Below are 24,761 nucleotides of genomic sequence, written 5' to 3' on the forward strand. Positions count from 1 at the left end.
GGGTATTGAGTTATGAGGAAGGGTTAGTTAGCAGTCTTGTTGTGCGAGGCCCCTTGGGCAAGAGTGACCATAATATGGTTGAGTTGTTCATTAGGATGGAGAGTGACATCGTTAATTCAGAAACAAGGGTCCTGAACTTAAAGAAAGGTAACTTTGAGGGTATGAGACGTGAATTGGCCAAGATAGACTGGCGATTGATTCTTAATGGGTTGACGGTGGATATGCAATGGAAGGCATTTAAAGACTGCATGGATGAACTACAACAATTGTTCAACCCAGTTTGGCAAAAAAATAAATCAGGGAAGGTAGTGCATCCGTGGATAACAAGGGAAATCAGGGATAGTATCAAAACAAAAGATGATGCGTACAAATTAGCCAGAAAAAGCAGCCTACCAGAGGACTGGGAGAAATTCAGAGACCAGCAGAGGAGGACAAAGGGCTTAATTAGGAAAGGGAAAATAGATTATGAAAGAAAACTGACAGGGAACATAAACTGACTGCAAAAGCTTTTATAGATATGTGAAGAGAAAAAGATTAGTTAAAACAAATGTAGGTCCCTTGCAGTCAGAAACGGGTGAATTGATCATGGGGAACAAGGACATGGCAGGCCAATTGAATAACTACTTTGGTTCTGTCTTCACTAAGGAAGACATAAATAATCTGCCGGAAATAGCAGGGGACCGGGGGTCAAATGAGATGGAGGAACTGAGTGAAATCCAGGTTATCCGGGAAGTGGTGTTACGTAAATTGAATGGATTAAAGGTCGATAAATCCCCAAGGCCAGATAGGCTGCATCCCAGAGTGCTTAAGGAAGTAGCCCCAGAAATAGTGGATGCATTAGTGATAATTTTTCAAAACTCTTTAGATTCTGGAGTAGTTCCTGAGGATTGGAGGGTAGCTAATGTAACCCCACTTTTTAAAAAGGGAGGGAGAGAGAAAACGGGGAATTACGGACCAGTTAGTCTAACGTCGGTAGTGGGGAAACTGCTAGAATCAGTTATTAAAAATGGAATAGCAGCACATTTGGAAAGTGGTGAAATCATTGGACAAAGTCAGCATGGATTTATGAAAGGTAAATCATGTCTGACGAATCTTATAGAATTTTTCGAGGATGTAACTAGTAGTGTGGATGGGGGAGTGGATGTGGTGTAACTGGACTTTCAGAAGGCATTCGACAAGGTCCCACATAAGAGATTAGTATACAAAATTAAAGCACACGGTATTGGGGGTTCAGTATTGATGTGGATAGAGAACTGGTTGGCAGACAGGCAGCAAAGAGTAGGAGTGAACGGGTCCTTTTCACAATGGCAGGCAGTGACTAGTGGGGTACCGCAAGGCTCAGTTCTGGGACCCCAGCTATTTACGATATATATTAATGATTTGGACGAGGGAATTGAATGCAACATCTCCAAGTTTGCGGATGACACGAAGCTGGGGGCAATGTTAGCTGTGAGGAGGATGCTAGGAGGCTGCAAGGTGACTTGGATAGGCTGGGTGAGTGGGCAAATGCATGGCAGATGCAGTATAATGTGGATAAATGTGAGGTTATCCACTTTGGTGGCAAAAACAGGAAAGTAGATTATTATCTGAATGGTGGCCGATTAGGAAAGGGGGAGATGCAATGAGACCTGGGTGTCATGGTACACCAGTCATTAAAAATAGCATGCAGGTGCAGCAGGCAGTGAAGCAGGCGAATGGTATGTTAGCATTCATAGCAAAAGGATTTGAGTATAGGAGCAGGGAGGTTCTATTGCAATTGTACAGGGTCTTGGTGAGACCACACCTGGAGTATTGCGTACAGTTTTGGTCTCCTAATCTGAGGAAATACATTCTTGCCATAGAGGGAGTACAGAGAAGGTTCACCAGACTGATTCCTGGGATGTCTGGACTTTCATATGAAGAAAGACTGGATAGACTCGGTTTGTACTCGCTAGAATTTAGAAGATTGAGAGGGGATCTTATAGAAACTTACAAAATTCTTAAGGGGTTGGACAGGCTAGATGCAGGAAGATTGTTCCCGATGTTGGGGAAGTCCAGGACAAGGGGTCACAGCTTAAGGATAAGGGGGAAATCCTTTAGAACCGAGATGAGAAGAACTTTTTTCACACAGAGAGTGGTGAATCTCTGGAATTCTCTGCCACGGAAGGTAGTTGAGGCCAGTTCATTGGCTATATTTAAGAGGGAGTTAGATGTAGCCCTTGTGGCTAAAGGGATCAGGGGGTATGGAGAAAAGGCAGGTACAGGATACTGAGTTGGATGATCAGCCATGAACATATTGAATGGCGGTGCAGGCTCGAAGGGCCGATTGGCCTACTCCTGCACCTATTTTCTATGTTTCTAAGAGAGAGAAAAAATAAAAAATAAAAAGAAAAAACCCTCATGTACTATAAAGTAACTCTTGGTCAAATATACAACCCATCACCCTTCCCAATACAATCAGTATAACAAATATCCCACTCAAAATCACCTATCCTCATCCAAATACCCTTTTTTTTTTTTAAAGTGTTTTTGTGCATCTTTTTAAACTGTGTTATGTTTGTGCTCGGTTTTATCTCCTGTTCCAAACCATTCCACAAATTCACCCCGCGGATTGCTATGCACATACTTTTAAGAGTTGTTCTGACATTGAGTTTTTTTTAATTAAGTTCACAACTCAAATTATACCTATCCTGTCTTTCCATAAACAGTTTTTGTATGTTTCCCGGAAGTAAACTATTTCTTGCTTTGTACATCATTTGTGCAGTCTTAAATTTAACCAGATCGGTGAACTTCAGTGTATGTGACTTTAAGAATAATAAATTGGTATGTTCAAGATATCCAACGTTATTGATGATTCCTATTGCTCTTTTTTGTAATGTGCATAACAGCTGTTGGTTGGTTTTGTGATAGTTACCCCATATCTCCACACAGTAACTCAGATATGGCAATATGAGTGTATTATACAGAGTATGTAATGATTTGTCGTCCAGAATGCATCTTGAATTTCCCAATATTGCTATAGACTTTGCCAGTTTTGCTTTGACGTGCTTATGCGGTTTCCAGCAGATTTTGTGGTCTAAGATCACACCAAGAAATGTATTTTCATATACTCTTTCTATAATTATGTTATCTATTATCAATTCTACTTGCATGTCCATAACCTTTATCTTTCCATTACCCCGCCACCCCCCACCTCTGTCTTGACTCGTATTAACTCTTTAAACTGTCCCTTCTGATGTTTGCCTTATTTGAATTATCATCAAATTTTCTCTAATCAGGCCACTCCAGAGTGCTGTGTAATAGATTTCCACCTTAAAAGTGATGCGTTAATTCTTGTAACAAGACAATCATTAAGGGCTTGAATGGTTGTGTTTTGTTTTAGATACTGCTCAACCGGGAATATTTGGAAGCAATATTTGTTAAAGGCCTACATACTGACATTGATATACTTTATGTTTAAGAGGGAACTGCAGATGCTGGAGAATCGAAGGTTACACAGAAAAGCTGGAGAAACTCAGCGGGTGCAGCAGCATCTATGGAGCGAAGGAAATAGGCAACGTTTCGGGCCGAAACCCTTCTTTCAGGTCTGAAGAAGGGTTTCGGCCCGAAACGTTGCCTATTTCCTTCGCTCCATAGATGCTGCTGCACCCGCTGAGTTTCTCCAGCTTTTCTGTGTAACCTTTGATATACTTTATATTGCTTTTAGTAGAGCTACAGGGTCCATACTAACAATTCAGCAGCCACACATTAATTTCAAAATATAGTTAGGGTGAATGCACACAGTCGTTTTCCCCAGAGTTGGGGAAATCAAGAACCAGGGTGAGGACTGGGAAAATCCTACCTTCGTTCGATTGGCCTTCTATCTTTCAGAACAACCACATTTCCTTTATTGTCCCTCTGAGTATGTTTATGTGTGTCTCTTTGCATAAATTGGCCTAAATTGAGAGATTATACTGGGGCATATTTTTGTACATAATTGCAATTTAATCTGATTTTGTGGTTTATTTCAGAGATCTGAAACCTGATAACATGTTTAATTTCTAACCAGGGCCACATCAAATTAACTGACTTTGGTCTCTCCAGAGTTGCTCTGAACAGAGGTAATAATGAATTTGTGTAATATAAATTAATCTATTTTCTTATGCAATGTCGAACTGAAGTGCTCGAATTTCTGATTTTATATAAGCTTAACAAATGAAATTGTTATATTCCAACTAAGGGCAAATTGACGACTTAATATTTTCCAACTTTGCGTTTCTGTTTTAAGAAGTAAACATGATGGATATTCTGAACACACCTTCCATGATTAATCCGAAACTGGATTACTACCGTACTCCGGGTCAGATCTTGTCTCTCATTAGTTCTCTGGGCTTAGTAAGTACTAATTGTCATTATTTAAAGTAAGAAATGATATTGCCATATTTTATTTTAATTGTCATGTTCTAGATGATTTGTGATGGTCTATGTTCCTTTTCTCCCAACTTTTTTACTTCCTGATTCTTTCAAATTGACAATACTTTAACAGATTTCTGTGTCATGACGAAAGCACAGAATTCTAAAAGTAAATAGTTAATATCTTAGCACTGCCTTTTGTGTTCAGATGCAAGGAACTGCAGATGCTGACTTACAAAAGACACAGCTGGTCATGCAGCATCTCTGGAGAACGTTGACAAGAAACGTTTTAAGGTCAGGAATCCTCTTGAGTCTGACGAAGTGTCCTGACCTGAAACAACATCTGTCCTTGTCCTCCAAAGATGCTACCTCGCCTGCTGAGTTACTCCGGCCCTCTATATTTTTTTTCTGTTCAGATTTCGGATAGGATTGCTGCATTCAAACATTGTAAGTGGTAATATTGATCTTTCGTTCTAGTCAGTTTGTGGTAATGTACAATTAAATGCCTAATACTTGTCAATTTTATGCAAAATCATAATACCGCAGTGAGATATCAGAATTTTAGCATTTAAAAAGAACACTTTTCAGTCCAATTTTGCCTATACGCTAATTAATCAGCTGGATTGGATTTGATCTTCATTCAACAAACATTCCACATTTTCAGGTAGATGCCAGTGTTCCAGCTGTAATAATAATAATAATAATATTTATTTATATAGCACTTTTCAACAAAACCAGTATTTGAACCAAAGTGCTTTACAGAGATTGATTAAATTAATTGAACAGATCAATGTAATAAACCCATACAAATCAAAAAAAGAGAAAAAAGAGAAAAAGAAAAAAGACACAGAAACAGTACACTATAGAAATCAACATGAAACGTCCCCCCACAGCAGAATTCACTGTGAGGGAAGGCACCAAAAATATCCAGTTCTCCCCCTCATAGTCCACCCGAGGCCGGGGCCTATATCTGGCCTCCTCAGCCAGCCCGGTATCTTCAGGCCCTCCTGCCGTGAAGCTGGACCATCGGCGTCGGTGAACGTCCATCAGCGGCCAGGACTGAAGCGGCCGCTTCCCCCCCGAAGACTGCAACGACCAAAGTTCACAGGCCGCGCCGGCCGAACCCCCGACACTGGCGATCTCGGATCCCAGGCTCCGCGGTGCTGTCGACGGTCACAGTGCCCCGGAGATTACCGCAAGGCGACCCGGTAAGGCATCGCCCGCTCCTTGTAGATGTCCCAGCATCTACACCGCCGTCGAAGCTGCAGTCCCCGCAGGTAACGCCGCTCCAGCGCTGCTCCAGTTCGACTAGGCCGCACAGAGAGGACGAAGATGCGGTTCGGAGAAAAACCGCATCTCCGACCAGGTAGAACTGGGGTTAAAATAGTTTCCCCCTTCCCCACCCCCACCCACCACATAAAAGAAGTCCTCCAATAAACATTTCATACGAACAGGACTAAAAATAAAAATAAAAAAGGGTGAAAGGACGGACAGCAGGAGGAGCGGCCATACACAACGGCGCATCACCCCCGCTGTCCGCCATCTTGAATGAAAATGAAACGGCTTGTCTTGAACTGCAATGAATGCTTTTATTATTTCAAGGATGTAGTCTGGTCCCAAAGCCTTTGAAGTGTCAATTTCCTTGGTGTTTCTTATTAACATGGACTTAATTGTATTAGCTGTAGTGGCTTCTGTGAAACTTGCGTCGTCAGAGGAATCTAGCTAGATTAGTCAACTGGCAGTTTCATCTGATGATAATTATAACTATTTATGACGCACCTTTATAAATACTGCAACTTGCTGTCTTTGAAGGTGGGTATACTCTTGGAGGATCATGCTCTTCCTCTTGTCAGCTACTTTCTTGCCACTACCATTCACAGGTAGTGGACAGATTATGGTGGATTAAAATTTGGGTGCTCTTGATGGTCTGTAACATCTCACAATACCCCATTTTGATTGTTCTAACTATATCATATCTAGCATGATTGTAGTGCCACATAATATGATGGATGGAGGCCATCCTCTTTAAGGATGAGATTATGTGGCAATCCTTCCCTTGTGTTCATACGATTGCTGTCTCTTCGAGACTTATTCTTGCAGCTATGTTCTTCATGACTCTGCCAGCTTTATCAGTGAGGATGCAGCCAAGCAACTGTGATAAGGCTTTGAAGTCTGCCATCCTAACTACATTTCCTGTACTTAATAATAATATAATAATAAATGTTATTTATGGGCGCCTTTCAAGAGTCTCAAGGACACCTTACAAAAATTTAGCAAGTAGAGGAAAAACATGTAAGCGGAATGAAATAAATAGTAGAGACATGACTAGTACACAAATTAAAGACAGAATTCAATTCAAAACACAATATGAGGCAATTCAAGCACAGATGAAAAGGGAGGGGGACGTGGGACTAAGGATAGGCAGAGGTGAAGAGATGGGTCTTGAGGCGGGACTGGAAGATGGTGAGGGACACAGAATTGCGGATCAGTTGGGGGAGGGAGTTCCAGAGCCTGGGAGCTGCCATGGAGAAGGCTCTGTCCCCAAAACTGCGGAGGTTGGACTTGTGGATGAAGAGGAGACCGGCTGATGTGGATCTGAGGGACGGTGAGGGTTGGTAGGGGGAGAGGAGGTCAGTGAGATATGGTGGAGGGCTTTGTAGGTGAGGACCAGGATTGTGTAGGTGATCCGGTGGGAGATGGGAAGCCAGTGAAGTTGTTTGAGGACTGGAGTGATGTGATGCTAGGATTTGGTGTGGGTGATGAGTCGGGCGGCTGCGTTCTGGACCAGTTGGAGTCGTTTGATGTAGGTGGAGCTGATGCCAAGGAGAAGTGAGTTGCAGTAGGAGATGAAGGCATGGATGAGTCTTTCAGCAGAGGGAGGTGTGAGAGAGGGTCTTATTTTGGCGATGTTGCGGAGGTGAAAGAAGGAGGTTTTAATGACATGGTGGATGTGAGGCTCAAGGGAGAGGGTGGAATCAAAGATCACGCCAAGGTTGCGGGCCTGGGGAGATGGGGAGACAGTGGTGCCGTCGATGGTGAGAGTGAGGTTATTGATTTTGCTGAGTGGATTTGGAGCCTATGAGGAGGAATTCTGTTTTATCGCTGTTGAGTTTGAGGAAGTTATGTTGCATCCAGGTTTTTATAGCTGACAGACGGGTGTTGATATGGGAGAGGGTGGGGTTGTGGGGGGATTTGGTGCCGAGGTAGATCTGGGTGGCATCGGCGTAACAGTGGAAGTCCAGGTACTTGTTATTTTCATTTCTCCTCCCAGTGCTATTTGGAAGATTTTTGATCCATAAACAGACAAATGATCATAAGTGTTAATCAGGAGACTGTTATTCTAATGCCATGAAACTTCGAGATCTAAATCCAATGTTGAGGACATTTCAGTTCACATATAAACACTGTTCTAATACATCTGGAGGACCTATTCTCCTGGTGGGACAGGAGGTAGACTGGCAATATGATGGAAGAGTCTGGCATGTTAACTTTGAAGTAAGATCATGTACAATTGTGTTCGGTTATTACTTGATAAGTCTGTGGCACAGATCTAATTTCGACAATTCCCTGGGGTGACTGCAAGATCAATGATACACAATGACCAAATGGCAGTCTGCGGTGGAGAAACATAATTTTGATTTGATGTATTAAATATGTGATTTTGCAAATTTCTCTTGTTTTCCAGGAGAAACATAGTAAAAGATTTTTAACTAAAATAACAAACCTTGTTTCAGGCATTACTGTTTTACAAGCCAACTGATTCGGGTACTAAATATCTGAAATAAAATAAAAAATAATAAATGTTTTCTGCAGGTCGGGCAGTATTTGGAGAAGAAAACAATTAATTTGCAATTGGTGACTGACAGTGGATCATTTTGATGAATGATTGTGGATCTGAAATATTTACTCTCCTTACCTCTTGCAGATGCTGATCTACTGAATATTTCCAGCACTTTCCTTTTTAATTATGACCCAATGCAATATGTTTTCTAAAACATAGAAAGAAACAGACAGAAATGTCTTGGTTTTTGTAATCTAGCGTCTTTAAAAATAGTTGTGCAAAGAGCAATCAAAAGAAATATGCAACGGAGACACCAGTAATTTCCAACAGACCAGCAGATGGTATGTTATACTTCTGCAACTTGAACAGTGGTTCTCTAGTGACAGATGTAGGTTAAATATAAAGATTTTACAAGATTAAAACAGCTGAAAAGGGAATATGAAATACATTTTCAGATTCTGCTTTCATTTTTTAATGAAGGGGCGCAGCGGTAGAGTTGCCACCTTACAGTTCCAAAGACCCAGGTTCGATCCTGATCTGGCTGAGGAGTTTGCACATTGTCCCCGTGTCCCATGTGGGTTTTCTCAGGGTGCTCGTGCTTCCTACACTCCAAAGACATGCAGGTTTGTAGGTTAATTGGCTTGGTATAATTGAAAATTGTCCGTAGTGTGTAGGATATGGTTAGTGTGCGGGGATCCGGAAGTGGCGGCGCTGTTGACAGCTGCGGCTCGACTGCACTCCATCTGTTATTACTTTTTTGTTGTTTTCTTTTGTCTTGTTTTAGTTAAATTTTAGTTTATATTTGGGGGGGGGGGGGTTGAAACATGTTTTATTGTCTCTTCCTTCGGGGGAATGCAACTCTTCTGGTCGTATCCCCCTTCTCTGCCTCCGTCAGCGGTGAGGCCTAATGGTGGGAGGAGCTGGCGGCCTCCAACTGCGACCAACCTCGAGGCTACGGAGGCAGAGCCAGCCGGGACTTACCAACGCGAGGCTGGCCGAAATCGGAGCTATGGCGGTGTTCCGGTGGCGGTGGCCCGGCTTCGGGGCTCGGCCGAGGGCCCAGTGGACGACATTGTCGGGAGCTCGCAGGTCACAGGTTGGTGACCTGTTTTTCCGGAGCTCCCGCAACTACAGCTGTGTCCACTGGACTGGACGGCGGCATCTTCAGCAGCTTCGACCACCCCGGGCCAAGGAGCTTGAACCGGCCTGTTCGTGGAGCACGGTTGAGCCGCGGGACTTACTCACCATCATCCGGCGGGGCCACAACAACGGAAGCCTGGATTGCCTCAGCGCAGAGGAAGAACAAGGAGGGAAGAGACAGAGACTTTAAGACTTTTGCCTCCATCACAGTGAGGAGGTGCCTGGTGAACACACTGTGGTGGATGTTAATTTGTGTTTATTGTATGTTTTGTTATTTATTATTATATGTATGACTGCAGGCAACAAAATTTCTTTCAGACCGAAAGGTCTGAATGACAATGAAGGAATCTAATCTAATCGCTGGTCGGCGTGGACTCTGTGGGCAAGATGGGCCTGTTTCCGCGTTGTATCTCTAAACTAAACTAAATTAAATTTGGCTTTGGCTCAAAATGTCTGAATTCCCTATTAACAATTGACAATGAATTCTCGAGATTATGCAAATTGTAAATTTTGGAAAAGCTCTATACTTTTACTAGATGGTTACTTTTTTTAGTATTTGCATTTAATTTTCCCTTTAAGTTGTTAAATGCCTCGGTATTTCTGTCTTTCTAAATAGAACACGCCAATGGGAGGAAAATCCAAAGATGCATCGCCACTGTTGAGCCCCATGATATGTAACAACGTTAATGTTTCCCTTGGATCATTTTGTTGTTCTCCTCTGCCACAGAGTGCCAAAAGATGTAACAATGGGCTTGCAACTAAAGGTATAACTAATGAAAATAAGTGGATATTAATTTGTTTAAGCATGTTCACACTAAAACAATGTGGTGTTATTTGATTTTTAAACAAATACTCAGATTTTAGAAGTATGAAGATATAACCAATGAAAATAAGTAGATATTAATTTGTGCAAGCATCTTTACAATAAAAATATGTGGTGTTGATTTCAGAAATGAAAACTTCTGATTTTGGAAGTTTGGTCAATTGTTTCTTAATTGGATTGTGCACCTCTTGTCTTGACATAGATCAATTGAGTACTTTCCTTCTGCAGGTGCTGACAGCTCATCTTGCAGTCCGAGCATGCCAGTGAAATATCTGACACCAGATTTTGCCCAATTAAGTACAAAGATTGCAGAGTCAAGTGCCAGCAGTCAATCACGTCTGATTCCCTCGAGCACCGAGTCAGGATGTTTAAAGAGTCCGCTGTGGGAAGAAGAACAGCAGGTTTGCCTTTTGCAGTTCGGTTGTTAATTTTCAATATTTTCAGTCGTCATGTGTAGGAAGGAACTGACTCTGAAGAAGAGTAACGACCTGAAAAGTCACCCATTCCTTCTCTTGATATGCTGCCTGTCCTGTGTAGGGCTGAGTTACTCCAGCTTTGTGTCTATTTTCAGTCGTCCTATGTATATATCTTAGTTCCAAATAAAAGTGAGATAGTGTGCCTTAATGACTACCATCCAGTAGCTCGGACATCCACCATCATGCAGTGCTTTGAGAAACTGGTGGTGGCACACATTAAGTCGAGCCTCCCAGCTAGCATTGATCGCCCTGGCCCTAAACTAATTTGTGGAACAATTAGACAACAAGGACACATACATTAGACGCCTATCTATTGACAATAGCTATGCTTCAACACCACAATCCCATCATAACTCTTCTCCTAGGCCTAAGAATTAGCACACCCCTCTGCCATTGGATCCTTCTCTGACCCACAGACCATAATCTGAGGATGGGTGGCCACAAATCTTCCACAATAATTCTCAAGGTTAAGGTTTATTATTGTAACGTACCAAGTTATAGTGCAAAGCTTTGTTTTGCAAGCTAGCCAAACAGATCAGATATACCTTGCATAGACACAAACAGCTCAAACTCAAGTATAATAGATAGAGCAAAGGAGAAGGTACAGAATATCTAGTTCTCTGCATCGTAGAGCATCGCTTTGATGGACAAAGTCCAATGTCTTCAATGGGGTAAAGGTGAACCAAATAGCACCTTAGCTTATGGAAAAAATGTTCAAAAGCCTGATCTCAGAGGGGAAGAAGCTGTTCTGGCGTCCCGTGGTGCATGCTTTCAAGCTTCTGTACTTTCTGTGGAGTGGGAGAAGGAGGAACAGGATGGGACAAGTCTTTTCTTTTGGCTACTTTTCTGAGGCAGCATGAAATATAAACGGTGGAAAGTCTGTGGGCACCACCGTGATGCCGACTGCAAACGTTGATGGAATTAAAGCTGAATTTGGCCGTACATTCATGAGTGTGTAGGGAATATAGAAGTGGACTGGGAACACATTCTTCTCAGGCACCATGTATCTATGGTTGTGAGAAGTAGCTGATTTGGTATTTGAAGCAATTGGGCTATTATGAATAAAGTACAAAGTCTGCAAGTTTTTTTTTTTTGTACAATTTTAATTTTATTGTCTTTCCAGAGAAAAGAAATCGGAGAGCCTGATGCAAAAGTAATTGCAACCAGTGGAAAGTCTGTTATAAGCAGCTCATTTAGGAAGAATGATGTCCATCATAAAGACGATCTAGAGATGAATGTCTCTCCGGTTGAGAATGAAAGCCATCCAGGAAGAAGGCCAGGTGGAGTGACTGAGCATCTCCAGATTCGGGCTACTCCTCTTAACAATGCAGTTAAAGGCCTTGTCAAAAAATGCCTTTACAAATGTGTGGCAAAAGAAGAAGAAAAAGATACTTCACCCACAGCCGAAATGACCAAAGGCTCAGTCAAAAGACTATGTACCCAAAGCACTTCATCTACTTTGAGAAACAAAGTAAAGGAAAACCCAATGAATTTAGGAGAACTTCTCTGCCACACAACATCAGAAGGAACTGTTCCATTTGAAAGTTTACCTCTCCCAGGAAGCCTGATGGATATATCATTGAGTGCTTCCCAAGATGATTATGGGAATGGAATGGAAGAGGAAATTGATGTAAAGCCAAACAAGTCAAAGAGGACATTTGATGAGGTAGATAATAGCCCATTTTCGATTAACCCCCGAAGTAAGAAGGCTAATTCTGAATATAAACGAGGATACGAAATACCAGAATTCCAACCGATTCCTCACACAGGTTTAACTAGAGAAATAAATGCACTGGAATTAGGTTCTGGAATACATAATTGCGAAAGCCCTGATACGGCTAATGGGTGCTTTGAAGGGAATACCAGAAACTCTGAAAAGAGAACACCTGATACGTCCTTAGCCAAAAACCTACTTACTGAATTAGATGAGCAATGTGAAAAGGAGGATTGTAAAAATGAACTCGGGAGCAGTTTTCAGATTGATGATAATGATAAGAGTCTGCAGAGAAGTCTAAGTTTATATTCAGCTTCCTCTGCTCAGGAAGAATCTTTCACGGAAATTCATAATGAGAAAGCATTTGATGTCAGCACAAAAGATTCTTCGTTTGAACAGGTTACAACTAAAGACCATATTTCTCCCCAGTTTTGCACCCTGCATAAAATACTGCCTTATTGTGCAGCTTCAAAGCACCAGCCTATCTGTGCTGACAGTAACAAGTGCACCAACCATTCAGCAGAAATATGCCATGATCTTCGTCCTTCACTCCTTGTCAATTCACTGGCTTCAAACCAAAATAAATCTAATGTTCTGTTCCGAAGTTATTGCAGTCCAATATATGAATCTGATTTATCTGTAAAAACCGGGATGAGTATGGAGTCGAGAGAAAAAATGGATACATCCCTTTGTACTGGGAGTTACCCACAAGCAGTGACACCTCTGTCAAGAATCCATTTGTACAAGCTAAATGGATCATTTCAGGTAACTTATCTCCTGGTTACATGAATAATGGACCTGGAAAACTCTAATTAATTTATGGCAATGTGGATTGAATGCAAAGGATAAAGATGTATTTTTAGCTAATGTTATTGTACGATATGTGAAAAGTTCCGCAAAGTTTCTTCCAGTCTATGTACAGATGGTAAATTCAATGATGCTTTATTGTCACATGTACCTAGGTGCAGTGAAATACTTTGTTTTGCATACAGCCCAGTAAAATCCTGCAACAGACCTCGCCTTGGCAGTACACAAGTGTCACGACCTTTTGGCCCCGACAAAGTTACAGAAGTTCACCAAACAGTTTTATCTACTGCTTGACACAGTACCCGACAGCATGCCTCCACCTCCTCCAGCCCACCTGTTCTCGGCGACCCATCCTCTGCTCTCCAGGCCACCCTCGCTCTTGGCGGTTGCTCGCAGGTCCCTCCACACTCTCATGGCATGGGTCCTGTTGACATCCATGGTGGGCATCCAGGCCAACTGGAGGGTTAGGCCCCACTCGCGGGAACTATGCACTTTCTCGAATATTGTTTGGTTTTGGCTACCCAGCTATATGAAAAATGCCATTATGCTGGAAAGAGTGCAGAGAAAATTCATGAGGGTGTTGCCAAGGCCTGAGTGGTTGGGCAGGCTAGGACTTTATTCCTTGAAGTGTATGATGCTGAGAGGTTACTTTATCTTGCACTAAACATTGTTCCCTTTGTCTTGTATCTGTACACTGGATGGCTTGATTGTAAGCATATATAGTCTTTCCACTGACAACAAAAAAACTTTTCACCATCTTAGCATATGTGACAATAAACTAAAACTTTTTATAAAATCATAAGGAGAATGGATAGGGTCCATGCACCGAATCTGATTCTCTGGGTAGAGTAATCAAGAACCAGAGGGCATAGGTTTAAGGTGAGAGTGGAAAGGTTGAATAGGAACCCGAGCAGCAACTTTTTCAATAGGAGGGTGGTAGGTATATGGAATGAGCTGCCAGAGGAAGTAGTTAGGCAAATATAATAACATTTTAAAAGACATTCGGCCAGATTGATGGAAAGGAAAGGTTTAGTGATATAGGCCAGAAGCAGGCAAATGGGATCATCTTAGATGGGGCATCTTGATCAGTGTGGATGAGTTTAGCTGAAGGGCATGTTTCTATGCAACATGAGTCTATGGCACAGCAAACATTTAATACTGTTTTTGTGATCGTGTGTGTCTATCAGTGGGCCATTAGTTTAAAATCTCCCTCTAGTGGAGAAAGCATCACAAAGGAACTACACAGTTTGCATTTTTATTTGACTGGATTTTGATGGTAAGACAGTGGCTTTCGGCTATTTATTGAGCTCATTTGAGTTTAGGAGATTAAATGAGGACTTAATTGAGTACCTCTGGGATGGTGTGATGGGGGAAGAAGCATAGAAATTTGTTTCATGGAGAAGTAGAGGCTTGATTGACACGTACAAAATCCTGAGGGGTCTTGACATGGATGCAGGAGAACCAATCTAAGGGCAGTGGAAGTGTCTTTAAATATATTTAAGCTTAATAGATTCTTGATGAACAAGAAGTTAAAAAGTTATGTGACAGATAGGAATGCAGAATCAAGGTTAAAGCCAGATCAGCCATAGTTTTATAAAATGGTGGATGAGGCTTCAGGTACTAGGTGACATTCCTGCTTCTAGTTCACATAGACAACCAGCCTGAATGCACTCCAATCCAGGCAACATCTTTGTGGGCGTCTTCTGTACCCTTGCCAAAACGTCCACATCCTTCCTCTAGTCTGGCAGCCAGAACAGGAAGCCATATTAAAAATGTGGCTGACCATAGTTTTATACAGCTACAACATGACTTCCCCACTTTTATACTCTTTGCCATGACCGATGAAAGCAAGTGTGCCATATGCTGCCTTTACCATCCTGTCTACCTGTGCTGCCACAATCAAGGAGTGTACTTGTTTTGCCATGTAGTGTCATAGAGTTTTGCAGTGTGAAAACAGGCTCTTCGGTCTAACTTGCCCTCACAGGCCAACATATCCCATCAACACTAGTCCCACCTGCATGTGTTTCACCCATATCCCTTCAAACGTGTCCTATACATGTACCTGTCTAAATGTTTCTTAAATTTTTGCAATAGTACCTGCCTCAACTACTTCCTCCGGCAGCATGTTGCATACAACCACTACATTTTTTTGTTTAAAATGTTGACCCTCTGGTTCCTTTTAAATCTTTCCCCCTCACCTTAAACCTATGTCCTCTGGTTCTCGATTCCCATAGTTTGGGCAAGAGACTGTCTTCTACCCGATCTATTCCTCTCATGATTTTGTACAAACCATCATCACCCCTTTTCCTTCTGCCTTCCAAAGAATAGAGAACTAGCCTACTCAACCTCTCAACCTTTAGTTCAGGCCCTTGAGTCCTGGCAACATCCTCATAATTCTTCTCTGCACCCTTTCCAGCTTGACAACATATTTCCAATAGCATAGTGCCCAAAACTGAACACAATACTCTAAATGTGGCCTCACAAACGTCTTATACAGCTGTAACATGGCCTCCCAACTTCTACACTCAATACTCTGACCTGATGAAGGCCAATGTGCCAAAAGCCTTTTTGACCACCCTAGCTACCTGTGAGGGCACTTTCAAACTCCTATATCCCTCTGCTCCACACAACACACACCCCCCCCCCCCCCCCCCCCCCCCCAGAACTCTACCATTCATTGTGTAAGTTCTGCCCATGTTGGTGCTCCCAAAATGCAACACCTCTATTCCTTTTCAAACATTCCTCCGCCCAACCGATCAAGATCCTGCTGCAATTTAGACAACCATTATCTACAATACCATCCACTTTTGTGCCATATTTATAATGCTACAGATTTGATGTCTGGAAGAAATATCATTACACTAATGTTCCATGACAGGCATCTGACTAAGCCCATTTAGACAACAGTTTTACATTCAATTTTAATACACGCTCACATGCTCTTTCTTCACGGTTTGAATTTGAAGGCGCAGGTCAATCCAACCTACACTATTTGTAGGTTAGCAGGAAACTCTTTCAAGTTTATTACATGCATGGAAAATGGTTATTCTTTTCTGCTCCCTCCATATGTGAATCCTGACTTGTAGAAATGGCATTTTTTAATCCATCTCAAAATCTTGTTCTTGTAATTTTTTTTAATATGTGGTTGCTAGGATCATTCTTCTTCATAATCTGCATGTTCCATTTAATTGAGATCCTCGTTCTTTTTTCCTATTTTGTAACTATTCAGACTCCACTGCCAGCGATTATGCAAACTCCTTATAGAACTCCCAAAAGTGTGCGGAGAGGTCCGGCCCCAGCAGAGTGGGATAGAATTCTGGGAACACCCGATTACTTGGCCCCTGAACTTCTCCTGAGGATGCCACATGGTAAGAGAAGCGACCATTTTAAATGCTGCAGATCCTGGAATCTTGAGCAAAACCTAAACTGCTTGAGAAACTTGGCGGGTGATCCGCAGATTTCCTCCAGCAATTTGTTTTTCACCATTTTTAATATCTTGTACATGAAACTAGATGCTATCAAAATAGAAAATATTGGAAATACTCGGTAGCTCTATGGATATTTGTAAAGAAGAAAGTAGTTAAAACTGCTTACACAGACCCAGTCTCGGCTAAATGTAAAGCCAGTCAAGTCCAGTTAAATTAAAAAAGGCAAATAAATATAATCTAAGTCTTCCTAGTCTGGCTGGTGCTGGACCACAGAAAATTTGGACCATTGATCATCTTCCTCTGAGCAGGAGACATGTTCTGTTTAAGTAAGACAACCTCAAGTCATCTAATGATCGGAAATACTATTGGTTGAGATCACAGAAATTGCACTAGTAGATTAATTTACTACAGATCTTAGTTAATTTTAGATCTTTTTATAATTTAATTAGAATTAGTTGCTTAGTATGGATCTCTTTTACAGATTGAAATCATCGCAGTTTCTGGACCACACAGTGTCAGATTACAGAGTTTAAACCTGTAGTAGCCTGAGCTAAAATTAATGAATTGAATCTCATGCCAACTGTTTAAGTATGAAAGCATGAATTTATTTTAGAATTGAATATGTATTTTGGGTGAGGAATTTAAGACATTCGATGAAATCTGAAAATGATTAAATTGACGATCAAATAAAGTAAATGCAAAAGGGAGAAAAGACAAAGGTTAAATAAATTAACAGGAAAATGGATGCATGAAGACTAATAAAATCTAGTAATCTACAAAAGGTTCACGTTAAATCTTCTGCTTCACGTGTTTCCTGATTCTTGAAGCACATGTTTGCATACTGCCACTTTCACATTGGTAATGCACAGAAAACTAATGCCAGCAAAGCCTGGAAGTGATGAATTTAGAAGGATGGATCAAAGTTTGATTCCAGTACAGGTGCACAACCTTTTATCCGAAAGCCTTGGGACCAGACACTTGTCGGATTTCGGACATTTTCGGATTTCCGAATGGAAGATTTTTAGCGTAGATTAGGTAGGTAGCGCGGGCGGCTTGAAAAGTCTGGAGCAGCTGCCTCCTCCCCGGAGACCGGGAGAATCATTGCATAAATGTTAGTCAGTTAGTTTGGAGGGATTTTATGTGGTGGTGGTGGTGGAGTAGGGGTGAAGGGGGAAACTTTAATTCTTAGTCCCCTACCTGGTCGGCGACTCCCAACCTCGCGGAGCTGGGGGCTCCATCCGGCCGCGGGCGGCGCCGGTTGGAGCTCCGACCCCGGCAACTCTACCCCTGGCTGCGCGGCTCCAAATCCAGCGACGCTCCGCGAATGTTGGGAGTCGGCGGCCACAGCGCTCCGGAGCTTGCCGCACGGCGACCCGGTAAGGCATTGCCCGCTCCCCGCTGGTGTCCCAGCGCTGCGACGCCGCCGACTCCCGACATTCGCGGAGCTGTGGCGTCCGGCCGCGGGCCGCGCTGGATTTGGAGCGCCTCGCAGCCAGGGGTAGAGTTGCCGGGGTCGGAGCTACAAACGGCGCCGCCCGCAGCCCCACCGGCCACAGCGCTGCGGAGCTTACTGCACGGCGACCCGGTAAGGCATTGACCGCTCCCCGCCTCTCCGACCAGGTAGGGGACTAAGAATTAAAGTTTACCCCTTCTCTCCCCCTTCACATAAAAGCCCTCCAAACTAACTGACTAACATTTAAGCAATGATTTACAGATGTTTAAGCGTCTCCCGGTCTCCGGGGAGGAGGCAGCCGCTACAGTAGTACAGACCTGGGTTGACCGTGGGTCGTTACGGGTCAAGTTTGGCGCCAAACGTGAGCTTTGGTGTGCAGACGACATCTGGAAAAAATGGCCGGTTTTCGGAGTTTTTCGGTTTCCAGAACACCGGATAAAAGGTTGTGCACCTGTATCATATTTTGAAATAAACCAGAGAGGATGAAGATCAGAGTTTCAGTAAGGACACACTGTGTATGTGGTTCTGTGCAGAGGAAGGATTTAGCATTCCGAGCAGACATTAGGGTTGGGGCGTGCACAATTGTCTGCGTCAAAGGAATGATATTTTCAAGGAAGAGTTTATGGGCCTAAAAGTAATTTAGCTAATTAAGAATGTGAAGGACATTACTGTTGGCTGCAGTACTTTGCTCGCTAGACCATTTTGAGGCAATGTACTGTTGTTTCAGTTTTGCTGCAATAAATCTGAACCATTAAAATTATCAATGTCACAGTTATCAGCTCTTTTCAGAACTTTATTAGTGATGGTATTATAGCCGGGTTGCAAAATGTATTTCATATTTTAAACATTTAACATTTAATTCTACTATAATGGCAGTTTTTAACAACATTCTCGAAGTCCAACTTCGATGGCCATTAATTATCTGAGATGATTTGAAGGTATAGCCTAACGCACACAAGACACGTATGACAGCAAAGATGAATCTTTCAGACTTTGTTTCTTGATTAATTGTTTTATTGAAGTAATACAAAACAAAGAAACAGCATAACTTTCTGTTGTTAATCGCTGTTCCATTCACATCATATAAATCACATAACTTCTTATAAAGATATGTTGTCTCGTAACGTGTGTGTCGTGATCATGGTAAAAAACTATTTCCCCTCGTTCTCTGACACCAAACTGAAATTTCTAATCTGAGAGCCTGCGCCAGACTCCTCTAACAAAAGAACACACCAGTATCAAATCCCACCTACAACAGTACAGGCAGATAAAAACTAAAACTAAAAATATCAGACATGATTCCCTAATTTGAGGAAGGACATTCTTGCTATTGAGGGAGTGCAGCGTAGGTTTACAAGGTTAATTCCTGGGATGGCAGAACTGTCATATGCTGAGAGAATGGAGTGGCTGGGCTTGTATACTCTGGAGTTTAGAAGGATGAGAAGGAATCTTATTGAAACGCATAAGATTATTAAGGGTTTGTACATGCTTGAGGCAGGAAATATGTTCCTGATGTTGGGGGAGTCCAGAACCAGGGGCCACAGTTTAAGAATAAGGGGTAAGCCATTTAGAACGGTGACGAGGAAACACTTTTTCTCACGGAGAGTTGTGAGTTTGTGGAATTCTCTGCCTCAGTGGGCGGTGGAGGCCCGTTCTCTGGATACTTTCAAGAGAGAGCAAGATGGGGCTCTTAAAGATAGCAGAGTCAGGGGATATGGGGAGAAGGCAGGAACGGGGTACTGATTGGGGGATGATCAGCCATTATCACATTAAATGGCGGTGCTGGCTCGAAGGGCCGAATGGTCTACTCCTGCACTTATTGTCTATGATAATAATTCTGACTTAAGCTTAATGGCTCATACATACCGGCCCCAAATTGTTCTGAGTGTATAATGAGGCAATTACCAATAAACATTAAAAATGGAGCTATAAAAGCTTGGCATATCTCAAAAAAACAAAATCAATAGTCAATATCAATAGTCTATTTAATTGTCATTTGGACTCCTGGAGGTCCAAATGAAATGCCGTTTCTGCAGCCATACATTACACACAAATAGACCCCAGACACAACATAATTACATTTTACATAAACATCCATCACATAGCTGTGATGGAAGGCCAAAAAAACTTATCTCTCCACTGCACTCTCTCCCCCCCGATGTCAAAGCCCCCGGCTGGCGATGGCGATTGTCCCGCAGCCATTAAAGCCACGCCGGGTGGTGCGAGGTCGCACACCGGGTCTTGGTGTTAAAGACCCCGGTGTGCGCTCGCAGAGTCCCGCGGCCATTCCAAGCCGCACGGGGCAGTGGTGTTAGGCCCCGCTCCAGGAGCTCTTCGACCCCGCAACTCGGGCGGGAGAAGTCGCCGTTGCAGGAGCCCTGAAAAGCGGTCTCCCTCCAGGGATCCGCGGGCTCCCGGTGCCGCCGTCCGCAGACCCGCAGTAGCAGCCTCCGACTCTCCGGTAGCAGCAGCAGCAGCAGCAGCAGCAGCAGCAGCGGCAGTGCTCCTCCACCGCTCCACCCGCTCCGGTCTCGGCCAGCTCCGCGACGGTGAGTCGCAGCACCAGAGTCCCCGGCTTCTTCCTGTTGGAGGCCGCTCCTCGTTGCGGCCCCAACGACAACTGAGACCCGACGAGAAAAAGGTCGGGTCTCCAGTGCAGGGAGAGATTCAAAAGTTCCCCCCCCCCCCCCTCCCACCCCACCCCCGCCCCCCCCACACACACACCCCAACAAAAAATAACAAAAACTACATAAAAACACAGACAAAAAATAATAAAAACGCGGACAGGCTGCAGAGGCCGCTGCTGACCAGAGTCGCGCTGCCTACCGGCGGGAGTAATAAGCATTATACATTAGCATTCAGACTTCTTTAGCGATTCTTCCATCTTCACCTTCTAGAAGCAGACATATCTTGGTTATTGGTCTTAGTCTGAAGTCATACTGTACGCACCAAACCCTTAACGTCTGGCAGGATCTCCAGTATCTTTCCCATCAACCAAGAACCTCGTGGTGCAGTAGAATCAACCACCAAAACGATATCACCTGGAATAACATTTCTTCTAACCCTTGACCATCGTTGTCATTGTTGGATTAGAGGCAAATATTCTTGTCTACCATTTCCAAAAAAGATCTATCAAAAATGCTAATTTCATTGAATCTTCTTTTTCTCTTTGGTGTTTTGAATACGTTCATTTTAAGATTAAAATAAACATAATAAAAGACGAACAAAAACATATTAATAAAAATAAAAGGATTTGTTCTGCAAAATTTGGATTCATTCAAAAGGCCGCACGTAATAGAAACATAGAAACATAGAAATTAGGTGCAGGAGTAGGCCATTCGGCCCTTCGAGCCTGCACCGCCATTCAATATGATCATGGCTGATCATCCAACTCAGTATCCCGTACCTGCCTTCTCTCCATACCCTCTGATCCCCTTGGCCACAAGGGCCACATCTAACTCCCTCTTAAATATAGCCAATGAACTGGCCTCAACTACCCTCTGTGGCAGAGAGTTCCAGAGATTCACCACTCTCTGTGTGAAAAAAGTTCTCCTCATCTCGGTTTTAAAGGATTTCCCCCTTATCCTTAAGCTGTGACCCCTTGTCCTGGACTTCCCCAACATCGGGAACAATCTTCCTGCATCTAGCCTGTCCAACCCCTTAAGAATTTTGTAAGTTTCTATAAGATCCCCGCTCAATCTCCTAAATTCTAGAGAGTATAAACCAAGTCTATCCAGTCTTTCTTCATAAGACAGTCCTGACATCCCAGGAATCAGTCTGGTGAACCTTCTCTGCACTCCCTCTATGGCAATAATGTCCTTCCTCAGATTTGGAGACCAAAACTGCACGCAATACTCCAGGTGTGGTCTCACCAAGACCCTGTACAACTGCAGTAGAACCTCCCTGCTCCTATACTCAAATCCTCTTGCTATGAAAGCCAACATACCATTCGCTTTCTTTACTGCCTGCTGCACCTGCATGCCTACCTTCAATGACTGGTGTACCATGACACCCAGGTCTGGCTGCATCTACCCCTTTCCTAATCGGCCACCATTTAGATAATAGTCTGCTTTCCCGTTTTTGCCACCAAAATGGATAACCTCACATTTATCCACATTATACTGCATCTGCCAAACATTTGCCCACTCACCCAGCCTATCCAAGTCACCTTGCAGTCTCCTAGCATCCTCCTCACAGCTAACACTGCCCCCCCAGCATAGTGTCATCCGCAAACTAATGGCCTAGAAGGCCGCATGCCGCCTTAAGGCCGTAGGTTCCCCACCCCTGGTCTGGACCTTGCAGTAGTTGACAGTTAAGTGATGTTCTTTTGAAGGCTACAGCACAGTCAAAGGTCTCAAGGTCCCTTTCTTTGAGTGATACACCACATGGTGTGCAATATACCAAATCTCTCCAACACTTTGATTCAGCTGGTCTGTTGGTACCATTTCAACATCATTGTCAATTATTTTCTTTAGGAAAGATGTATATTCATCTTTAAATTTTGTATTCTTGGCAAATTTGCTTTTCAGATTCTGGGTGCACTGCTCTGCAATGCGACAATTATTCAGCAGACTAACACTTTCCTGTTTAAAAAGCAAGTCTAGACAATAGTGTCCGTCTATCATCTTTACATAATATCCAGGAACTTTAACTCTTCTCTGGACATTTCTTCTGATTCCTTACTGGTACTTTCACTGAAGTCATGATTGTATTGCTTGATCAATAGCAGCTCTAATTTAACAGTAGATCTTTGATTGACAGCAGCAGCAGGGTGGTTATTCTGGTTCCTGCTTCTGTTGTTCCTTCTCAAAGAGCCATAGATAACCCATCCGAATAGGGTTCTTACAGCAAATGGTCTGTCCCCTTGACTGCTGACAAACTCTTTAGGTTCCAATGCCTTCGAATCATTTGTTCTGATTAGTAGGTTGATACCAGAATTGACCAACTAAGGCCATTGTTTCAAGTCTTCTTGCTTGGGTATATTTAGATGAGAAACAGATTTATGTAAAATTGTCTTCATCCAGACTAGATATTTCCATACCAGTAATATGATGACTATTGCAACATTTCTCCTCATTCATGGTACACAAGAAAATCTTAGTCCTTTCTCCTGTAATGTCAAGCCTTCTCCTCAAGCTTACTGCGCAAAAGGTAGCCGAGCTCCCGTGATCCAAAAATACATATGTTTGCAACACTGTATTCCCCTGGCCGTTCCTTACCTTTACTGGTAAAATGGAGAAAATACAGGTTTCTACCCCGGCCCCAATATGTGCATTTATTTGAGGTGAGGTAACAGCATCACTAGTAGCTGGCTTTTCCTTCTGTTCTATTTGCTCCGGCTTCTTTCCGTATTCTTCTGTTCAGTGTGAAATAATTCAGGATGATCTTGATTGCACTTACTACAAGTTATACGACTCTTGCAGTCTGTAACCATGTGTCCTTTCTTCAAACATCCAAAGCAGATTCCCTTCTCCTTTAAGAAGTCCATCTTTTCTTTATATGTCGGAAGAAGGGTTTTGGCCCGAAATGTTGCCTATTTCCTTCGCTCCATAGATGCTGCTGCACCCGCTGAGTTTCTCCAGCATTTTTGTGTACCTTTTTCTTTATATTCCTTCTTGAATTTTCGACACCCTTATGGTGTGACCAACCTCATCACATGACAAACAGATTTGCTCAATAGTAGGTGCATCTCCATTCATTCCTCCTGTCGTTTCTACAGGTATTATAGCGTTAGCAAAACTGCTTTCCTAAGGTCCTGATCTTCCTTGTGTTTTAGTAAAGGTAGAACCTTTAACAGTTGCTGTTTTAGAATCTTGAATATTCCCATGGTGCAGATTTGACATTAACCATACTTCCCTTTCCATGAAACTCACCAGATCATGGCTTCTCATTACTCTACTTCCAGTATCAGACCTGCTCTATCCCTCCACTTATCTCTAAGCTTTTAGACCAATTTTAGAATGATAATTCTCATATCACTAACAACATTCATTTCTGCCATGTGGTCGAGATTTCTCATCAAGCTATAACAACTTCCAATAAATATCGCGAACTCATGCAATGCCTTCACATCTTCTGCCTTGATAGCTGTCCAAACATAGGCTTTCTTCATGTATGCATTAGCAATCTTCTGTTCATCACCGAAATGTTCTTAAAGCAATTTTCTTGCCATTTGATAGACCTCCTTGGCAGGTAAATTTTGACAACTTATTACAAGCTGCTTTGCATATCCGCTTGTGTAGTGCTCCAGAAATCGTAAGCGATCTCTTTCATTAGTAGTTTATTTCCACTCCTTTTTGAAATGCTATTATGAAGGTTTCATATTGCAAAGGATCACCATCACACTTGGGGAATTTCCATTGGGAGTAAGGTGGAAGAGAGAATTTGTTGAGTTGGGAGCTCGCTGATTCTCATTTGATTCCTCACTAATTCATAGAATCCACTTTGAGATCCCTGGCTGGGCGCAGATGGATGATGAACAGGCCTCTGAAAATCTTGGCTTGTACAAGCCTGTGTATTGGGCCTCTGAGAAGAATGCTGGGTCGCTGGCTTATTACGAGCTTTAACAGACAGCCCAAAAGTTAAAGTTGTTTGCTTCGTTCTAGCTCCTTGTTGCTGAAATGAAGTTTTGCCGACTGCCCACCCACTCAATGTTAGCTCTGAGTCGCGAGACCAAACTGGCTTTGGCTATGGGTTCGATTTAGCTGTTACTCCCAGTTTAGCAGCTCCTTCTTGGATTAAGGAACTCTCCTTCTGAGATATTCTCGT

The 24,761-nt window shown here is 42.8% G+C and overlaps 1 protein-coding gene across 1 annotated transcript in view; it reads left to right on the forward strand.

The window, feature by feature from the left end:
- Positions 1-24,761, forward strand: part of mastl (microtubule associated serine/threonine kinase-like) — a 54,649-nt gene that overhangs the window by 13,661 nt on the left and 16,227 nt on the right. Inside the window, 7 exon segments of the mRNA XM_055652008.1 lie at positions 3,990-4,011; positions 4,013-4,079; positions 4,247-4,353; positions 9,909-10,056; positions 10,344-10,516; positions 11,715-13,070; positions 16,342-16,480. Of these exon segments, the coding sequence (XP_055507983.1) occupies positions 3,990-4,011; positions 4,013-4,079; positions 4,247-4,353; positions 9,909-10,056; positions 10,344-10,516; positions 11,715-13,070; positions 16,342-16,480 (2,012 nt within the window).

Source organism: Leucoraja erinacea, chromosome 2, assembly GCF_028641065.1.
Source record: "Leucoraja erinacea ecotype New England chromosome 2, Leri_hhj_1, whole genome shotgun sequence".
Classification (NCBI taxonomy): domain Eukaryota; kingdom Metazoa; phylum Chordata; class Chondrichthyes; order Rajiformes; family Rajidae; genus Leucoraja; species Leucoraja erinaceus.